General features: G+C 33.9%; 1 protein-coding gene across 1 annotated transcript; it reads left to right on the plus strand.

The window, feature by feature from the left end:
- The first annotated feature begins 3,322 nt into the window (after positions 1 to 3,322).
- LOC131037271 (uncharacterized) lies at positions 3,323 to 9,019 on the plus strand. The gene is made up of 2 exons (XM_057969346.2): positions 3,323 to 4,381; positions 8,010 to 9,019. Exons 1-2 carry the CDS (start codon positions 3,980 to 3,982, stop codon positions 8,715 to 8,717), a joined length of 1,110 nt encoding a protein of 369 aa, XP_057825329.2. The 5' UTR covers positions 3,323 to 3,979; the 3' UTR covers positions 8,718 to 9,019.
- Positions 9,020 to 9,661: the final 642 nt, after the last annotated feature.

Here is a 9,661-nt window from a genome sequence, read left to right on the forward strand (position 1 = left end):
TCATCTATGTAATATTTATGTACTCCTGGCCATAGTATATGAATGCTGTGGGTTCCAGCCCCACCGTGGTTTTTCCCTTTCCGGGTTTCCACATAAAAATTTTGGTGTTGTGGATTTGTGTATTCTTTGTTTCATGTTTATGTTCTTTTCTTCTATGAATTGCTAACTAGTGGATAAAGAATAAGTTTGTGGATTTGATTTCCGACAGATCACTTATTCACCCCCCCCCCCATCTTAATGATATCTGATTCTAACAACTTATTCTATTCTTAGGGAAGCCTATAGTATGTTTATCTTCCATGTTCATCCTAGTAATATTGATGACATGCTTGTCAATAGTAAAAGGAGTGATGGCATAGGTTTTCAAAAAATTACGTCAAAGGTAATTATGGATCAAGTTGGTTAAATCCCAAGATGTTGGGTCAGGCACCTTAATGGTTGTTGAAATTTTAACCTTTCTTCTAATTAGTAATCTAAAATTCTTAAGCATTTGTGGTCTATTATTGTGGAGTAAAAAAAAAATACTTTAAATGGTTTCTCTTGTTGAATAAATTACCTTGCTATTTAATTTTCTCCAATTTGAACTTTTTTCCTATTTGTAGGGTTCTTGAGATTGTGAAGCATATCCACAACATAGATCATCTTTGATTTTTTTTTATTTCATAAAGGTTTGGCTTTTATTGTTTGTTGACTTGGGGGAGTGGGCTCTTTGGGGCCACTTAACTTGGCATGAGATTTTGTTTGGTTATGTGATTGGTTTGATAAATCTTTTAAATTGTTTTGGTTTATTCTTTCCATTAAGATTCTATATTTTTCATTGAATGAAACAAGGATCGATTTTAGGTCAAGGAAAGGGATCTTATTGAATCTTCAAGAAGACACTATAATCCATGATATTTATGTGTAGGTAAACATAATGTTGGATATTTCTAGTGATAAATTTCACAAACTACAAGACTATGGACAAGTGGAGATTAATAGAACTAAGGTCATGTATGCTACACATTGGCCCTATGCAAGGGAGAACAATGAACTCTTGGTAAGGAACTTCTTGGCTTTTCAAAAGAGATTTAGCAAAAAATACTCTCATGAGACAATGGAGAAAGACTTGGGCCTTCAAGAAGATTAGGGCATACATCAAGATGACAGTGTAATTGATGTAATGAGATCAAATGACAATTTTTCTACCCACCTATAGGGTGGAATAGATTTGATTTACAATGACACAAATTTTGAAGGACCTATATATAATTTGTGTGATATCTTTTCCTTGCCCATGGATGGATAAAAATTTGAAAAAGGCCCAATATTCATAGAGATTGAGGGTCCACTCGATAGAATTGTGTTATAGTATAAAAATTATTTCTTTAAAACCATTGTTTCTTTTAAATTTGCAAAGATTTTTAGTTAGTGACCAATAGTTTATATAAAATAAATTTTCATTGACATATGGTTTAAACCTTTATTGATTTTTATAAATTCTAGATTTTGGTTTTTGTTTTGTTTAGTTTTATAAAAAAATCTCCTACTAAGAGACCTTTTGTATAAAATACCAAATTAAACAAACTACAAACACTTTAAATATATCTTGATTGTCGAAGCTCAAGAGAATAATATAAACATCACACTTCATTTTTTAAAGGAATCAGTTCCTTGTGTGCAATGTTTTCATGATTTAAATCACATATGCTCTCTTATCACATCTTTAAGAAACCTTGAGAATTAAAAATATTTTATTTCACTTGTGCAACCCAAAGATAGAGTTTGTGTGGTTTCCCTCACATGATTTCATTATTTTGGGAATAAAAAACACACATCTCTTCTACTTTTTTATATTTTAGAGGGATTAGATTGGATTTTATCACCAAATATCAACCTAAATCCACATGTTCTAGGGTACATAAATTTAGAGATTGGGAATTCAAAGACTCACCTCATAGGGTAGGGATAGTGATTTTTGGTGCATCTCTATCTAGAGAATAAGATAAAGTGAGCACCTAGATTTGAGCCCGATCACATGCCCTAGTGAAGATCCATAATTTTATGTACTTGATCTTCACATATCTTCATGTATATAGTGTACTCCCTTAGTTGAACTCGTACAATACTACTTATGAACATTTCAATCATTTAATTTATGTATTGCACTAGTAAGTAATTAGTCTTTGTAATTTACATCATATCTTCATAAATAGAATTGTAAGCCATGTATGCTCCCCTATTATGCATTAAGGTAATCTTCTTACTTAGTGCCTTGGCAAAATGTTCAATATTATCTATGACAAATCCTAGATATATTTGTGGGTGCATGAAATCAAGCACTTCTATTTTAATAAAATAGCTTTTTGTTAATTTTTTCTTTACCTTCCCCTTTATGTGAAACTATTATTAAAGTGCTTAAATTAAAAAATATTAAAAATCTTTAAATTCTAAAATAATTAAAAAAATAAATAAAAGTTCAAAACTAAAGTTTCAAAAATAATTTTTCATGTCACCTACCATTAGATATTAAAATTAAAAATCTAATTACTTAAAATATTTTTTTTTTCTTTAGAACTGTTCATCCAAAATCCATAATAGACTAAAAAAACTTCTATTACATTCCACATTAAAACCAAGAATATTGTGATAATGATAGTGACAATCTCCCTAATCAAAACAAGTATTCACATGACTATCATGATTGCATTACCTCCAAACAAAGATATACCTTAACAAACCAATTAATACATAAAAATAAAAGTGACATACTTAAAATTATTGTAAAATTAGAAACAAATCATTCTTCTTTAATAATCTAAACATCACACTTTCTTTGTGAAATTATTATTTTCTATTACATTCCACATTAAAACCAAGAATATTGTGATAATGATAGTGACAATCTCCCTAATCAAAACAAGTATCCACATGACTATCATGATTGCATTACCTCCAAACAAAGATATACCTTAACAAACCAATTAATACATAAAAATAAAAGTGACATACTTAAAATTATTGTAAAATTAGAAACAAATCATTCTTCTTTAATAATCTAAACATCACACTTTCTTTGTGAAATTATTATTTTCAAATTTGATCAATAAAAAATAAAAAAGACAGAACAATGCAAATTTTCACCATTACAACTGCAAACCAATCACATGAGATTCAATACGCATTTGTTGCTCTAAACTTTGAATGCACGCTACATTGTAATGGCTAATAAAATCAAGTGATGTGAATGATATGTTCAATCATTACATTATAAGATATGGGTAAACTACTCATAAATAATTAGTAAATTCAAGAAGAAGAAGAAGAAAAATCGGATTCTGTGTAAACTGAAACAGCGACGCTGGTTAAGATTCGAGTGGTTTTCCAAGTTAGCCCACACCAGTTTGATAATTGTGAATCTTCTTAAATAATATTTTCCTGGCCTCTTGTTTGTAACGTTATTCTTGCCCAGAGATGAAAAAATTCTAGGAATCTATGCTTAATGAAATTTCATAACCTCCATTATCAATCCTTCTGATGTGACTGCAATTTCTTTTCATGTATATATCAACTGATGGAAACATCATACCTTTAAAGAAAAAATTCACACCACATCAAATATTTAATGCAATCATCTGGTAGGCATGCTATGATTGCAAGGAGTGCCTTAGATGAAGTGCATTAGCTAAAATGGGACTTACTGAGATTCCTAATATCATATATTCATTAGTTTATATGGACTCCATTACATTGCCTGTACAATGATGTACCTGAAAAACCTAATCATGAAATTTACAAGCAAGGAAACACTGCATGCCATGATGTCAAGCACATATCCTTTTAGGCTTTTCTGTCATATTTTAGAAGCTAGCCACCCCCTCATTTTAACCTTCAATGGTGGGTGTCTTTTGGCTTGAGGTCCGTTTCTCTTTTGAGTATCATCCTATTTTTGTTAGTAAGGGTTTCTATCTGGTTTTTTTAGAAGAGTGATAAAGGTGCAATGGATTTGAGAAGGGGTGAACCAGTGGAAGTTTGCAGTGATGAAGAAGGTTTTAAAGGGGCCTGGTACCCCGCAACCGTTATTAGGAAGAGTGGTTTAGGATTTTTAATTGAGTTTAAAGATCTAGTTACTGATGACGAGAAGTCAAAATTGAGGGAGAAGTTTGAGGCTGATCAGATAAGGCCTGTACCCCCCAGTTTGAATAGGCAGTATTTCGTAGCTCATGAAAAAGTTGATGCCTATGACAAAGATGGGTGGTGGACAGGAACTGTAGAAAATGTTCTAGCTGATAATAAGTATATTGTTCATTTCAGTCATTCTGGGGAGAAATTGGAGTACAGTGTATATCAGCTACGTCTTCATCTGGATTGGATTGATGGCAAGTGGCTTCAGCCTTCAGAGGTATTATATAACATAAAATGACAGTCTCTATTTTAATTTTACAGATTTTGAATTTGCATTGGACGTTGTTGCTTTCATAGTATTTGCTGTTTTGTTTCATCTTCCAGGCTTCCTTCACAATGGGCCGTTTTTTTAACATCCATTGGGACTAGAGTGGAGTGTTTTATCTTGACTAATAAGTTTTAATGGCACAGAATCATCTTTTGGCCTATATATTTGGTATATTTTTTTAGCGCCCCTTTTAAAGTTTCGAACTATGCCTTTGATTTGTGTCTTAAGTTTTAACTAAAGAAAATTCAGACAGGGAATCAGATTAGCCATCTCGAGATTAGCCTTCTCGCAGTCAATTCATTTTTGTTCGAGTCTGTCTTGTGCGAGTTTCCGAAAGAATCTGCATGCATACAAAATACTTGTGAAATTTGACAGTGGAATCCAACTACTTGAATAACCTAGGAGCCTTGAAGGTCTAGCAAAGAGCTTTGTTTGGAACTCTGTTTTAACTGAGTTGATTGGCCCGAGGAAAGGAATTTGATTACAAGGAGTACATTTGATGAACTGCATTAGGTTAAATGAGATTTATTGAGATTCCTAATATCATATATTCATAAGTTTACATGGATTCCATTACATTGCCTGTACAATGATGTACATGAGAGGCCTCATCATGATCATTACAAGCAAGCAAACACTACATGCCATGATGTCATGAAAATCTCTTGTTAGGCTTCTCTGTAATATTTTAGAACCTTCTTCAACAACCGGACATTTCCTCCTCAAGCTAGGCTTTCTATGGATACCTCCTTTAGATTACTGGATATGCAGTTATACATGTATGTATCTAGGATGCTGGAAATCGGACATTATCGTTAATAGTGTTTTTTGGTTTCCTAGACTATTAAACCTTAGATGGTTCAGAAAAATGGCTAAACCTTAACCTTAAAGGCTCTCTGTTTTTGGAGGGACCTCTGTGCTCTCTATGGGCAGGTGTTTTTTGATTATCTTGGAATTCAGTGACAAACCTATGTATTCACACTAATTAATACAAATATGGCTCTACCTTTACCGACCAAAAAAAAATATTTTAGAACCTTCAATCGATTTCCTCAGTTGGGTGGGTCTCTGTTGACTTGAGGTCCGTTTCTATTTAAGTATCATTCTATTTTTGTCATCAAGGGGTTTTATTTAGTCTTTTGGAAGAGTGATTCTGAGAAGGGGTGAAGCAATCGAAGTTTGCAGTGTTGAAGAAGGTTTGAAGGGGGCCTGGTACCCTGCAACCGTAATTAGGAAGAATGGTTTAGCATACCTTATTGAGTTTAGAGCTTTAGTACCTGATCATGGGCAATCAAAATTCAGGGAGAAGGTTGAGGCTGATCAGATAAGGCCTGTTACCCCTAGTTTGAATAGGCAGCATTTCGTACCTCATGAAATAGTTGATGCCTATGACAAAGATGAGTGGTGGACAGGAACCATTGAAAATGTTCTGACCGATGATAACTATGTTGTTCACTTCAGCCATTCTGGGGAGAAATTGGAGAACAATGTATCTCAGCGACGTCTTCATCTGGTTTGGGCTGATGGCAAGTGGCTTCAGTTTTAAGAGATATTATATAACATACTAGTGCACTAACTCTTTTAACATTACCGTTTAACAGATTTTAAGTTTGGATTGGACGTTGCTGCTTTCATAGTTTTTGTTATTTTGTTTCATTTTCCAATCTACCATCATAGTGGGCCATATTTTTAACCATCTATCGGGGCTTTAGAGTGGCGTGTTTCATTTTAACTAATAAATTTCCATTGCACAGAGTCATCTTTTCTACTATATATTGGGTTTTCTTATTGCCATGTTCAAGCGTGTATTGTATGTAGGTTGTTCTTCCTACTGGTTTGCTATTATTTTTAAGCACCCGTTTTAAAGTTTTGAACTATGCCTTTTGATTTGTGTCTTAACTAAAAGGGATTCAGATTGGTCATTTAGAGGTTAGCTTTTTCACAATCAACTCTCTTTTTTTCGAGTCTGTCTTGTGCGGGTTTTGGACAGAATCTGTGTGGATACAAAATACTTGTGAAATTTAACAGTGGAATGCAACTATTTCAATAACCTAGGTGCTTGATGGTCTAGGAAAGAGCTTTGTTTGGAGCTCTGTTTTAAGTGAGTTGATATACTTGAGGAAAAGATCTTGATCTATGAGACAGACTTCTTGCTAACTATAAACTTGACTTTCAAAGGTTTGTGTTATGAAAATAATGAATTTGTCCTAATATTGTAAGTGCCACTCTGATCTCTCTTTTTGTCTAACGGCTATTTTTAAGGGCCACTTCTACGCTCTTGGATGAGCATTGAAGCCTTCAAATTCAGCAAAAAATCTACTATTTCTATTGGATTTTGGCTGGAAACAGTTGAACTCTCAAGGATTTTGAGACTTGATGTCATCCTTTGTCAAAATGTTTGTATGAACTATTTAAAAGCCACCTGTGAAGTTCCTGAGCACATTTAACGGTAAATAAGAGAGACACGGGCATTGAACTTCATTGTTTGAAATTACAGGTCCTTACCCTTTAGTATAATAAAAGCTTCTGGCTTAAGGATGTGAATGACCATCAAGATCTAATATCAAAAGAAACTATAACCTTTCTAATTTTCACATTTCATAAACTTGCACTGATGCCAATACTTCTAACATAATTAAACAATCTTAATAATTTCTCGCATGTCCAATGACTTTGATGCTACGGCAAAACCGTTGGTTACGTTTATGCATTACAGGCATAGGTTCTGATTCTCAATACCTTGTGAACTGTAGCTCAAGACTGAAAATAATTCTATGACATCAACCATGGTTTTAGTTTCAAGAGACAATTTTAGCCACTTTTGGCCATTATCCCAACCATACAAGTTATGGGGTTACTGTTAAAATGCTTGTTATGGATTTTCCGTCTTTAAGCTCAAATCAACAAGCTTGGTATCATTCTTTTCTTAGTATAAGTTTTCGTTGTGGTTAAATATGTATTCTAACAATGATCCGAGTGCTATGGTTGTAGGTAGTAACCCAACCTAATTCCATTACAGATTTGAAATGCTATCATACGATGCATTTGATCTGATATGATGTGATTCACAATTGACTATCTGAGTTGTGCATTGCAAATTAGTTATGGTCTATCAATAAAATTAATGATTTAGACAGGACACAGCAGAAATGAATATCAAAATCATGTCACAGAATCACTCTTAATAGGCATATCAAACAAGTTTTTGCACGTTACTTATAAATGTTCAAGGATACTAAAGGTTCCTCAACTATACCTGAATGGTTCTTTTGAACAAAATTCAATTAGGAAAATAGGAATGGTTCTTTTGAACTCAATTCAATTAGGAAATTTTCTTGCTTCACAAGTTTTTGTGTTATGGTATCTAGTTGCTCATTTAAATCTGCTTTTTTTAACTTCTAATGATAAGCTATTAAGAGGTAACTGCAAGTAGGTTATGTGTAGAAGACGAAGAATCACAATTAATTTTCGTTTACATTCTCTCTCTCTATGATTTTTTGATTTGCATCATAAAGGATAGCCATATTTGATGAAACTCAAACCCAAAATCTGACTAAATTCATATTCTGTGCCCCAGCCATCCGAGAACACAGTTAACAGTTCTCCAAAACCAGATAGACGAAATACTAGACCCAATAAATTCAAAAGAGAGGCCATTTTTTGTGGACTCTCAGCAAATGGTAAGGCTGATGGTCTATGTACTTTCTTGAAAAATACAGAGAATGAGCTAACTGAAAAATCAAGGAAGCGAAGGAGGACATCTAGTGACAAAATGGACGATGCTTTACCTGGCCGAGGGACAATGAATACAGCTGGAAGGGATGTGGACGGTGCAAAGAGTGTTCGTCCATACAAAGAGGGGGGAAAAACACACTTCTCTGCCCCACATGCAAATATTTCTAAAGAAACTGAAGTTCCATTTTCAGAAGCTAAGAACGGAGAAGTTCAGAACATATTGCATGCTAGGGGTGTGACAGGAGAGGCACATGGATCTTTAGATTCTCATTTTACACCCGAGAAGAACATTGCAATGCATTTTCCTTATCTTGCAGACATTGGGAAAACTAATGGTCATCCTGGTAGTGCTTGTGAAACAGGTGCAAAAGCAACTTTGAAGCAGTTAGAGCTCATTGCTTATCATACAGTACTCAAGGCATTGTACCTTCAAGGAGCTCATAGTTGGAAAATTGAAGTTCTCCTCGCAGATCTTAGGGAGGTGCTAAATGTCAGCAATGAGGAGTCTGCTTGTGAGCTGAGACGCATAACCTATAGCCAAAATAACTGAGACACTCTGTTTTAGCTGGAGCTGTTACAGAAAGGTGCAAGGATTTGGCTGTATGCCAAAGCTGTTGATGCTGATTCATGACTGAATTTTTGTTCATAAATATGGAATCAGGGGACTACCGTATGCATATATACTAGAATAGTTCGTGTATGGCTCATTTTCAATGGAGCTCGTATGCTAATTGTCATCATGTAATGCCTTCCTGGCTATAAAACATTACCTTCAAGTTTGATAACTATTGAATAGAGTGATGGTGACTATCATTAACTGTATAAACGATTTTATGGCAATACATAATTATAGATCTCATAAACCTAACCCTAATGCTTAAGTATGTGTTTATTTTGTTCCTTTATAATGATATTTTTGACCGCTAGAACTTTAAATTTATGATTTTTCATATAAATGAAATGGTCATATTTCATAAGCAATTCATTTCCCAGCATATAAAGCTTGGTACCTCAATGAATTGTCTTTGCAATTTTATTCCTTAATTTATTTGTCTGTTACAGGATCCATGCCCTAGTATCATTGTTCAGATGTGTGGTATTTATAGCTTAGCCTTTAGACATTGTTTGCAAAAGAAATAACTCTCTTTCAAATTTCAACAGATGTCCTCAATTTTTCTTTCAATCTTTGCAAGCCTTCATTACATGTCATATAATGCAAACAATGCAAACCTTAGCTGCCAGCAATGAAACTTGAGGAGATTTCCTCTATTCAGCCAGGCACCCACTATGAAATGACCTCTGTTTTTGTTTTAGTTTGAATTTATTTGCCTCCTGTTTGTACAGTTGCATCTCAGCGTCTACATATTAATGATAGTGATTTTAGATTGTAAATAGTACCACAGTTTCGAAATATATGTGCCAACTAGGCAAACTATTCTGCATATCAAAGGTATACTTGCATTGCCTCTGTTCACAATTATTTTGGCCTATGTT

The sequence above is a fragment of the Cryptomeria japonica genome, chromosome 5, assembly GCF_030272615.1.
Source record: "Cryptomeria japonica chromosome 5, Sugi_1.0, whole genome shotgun sequence".
Taxonomy (NCBI): Eukaryota; Viridiplantae; Streptophyta; class Pinopsida; order Cupressales; family Cupressaceae; genus Cryptomeria; species Cryptomeria japonica.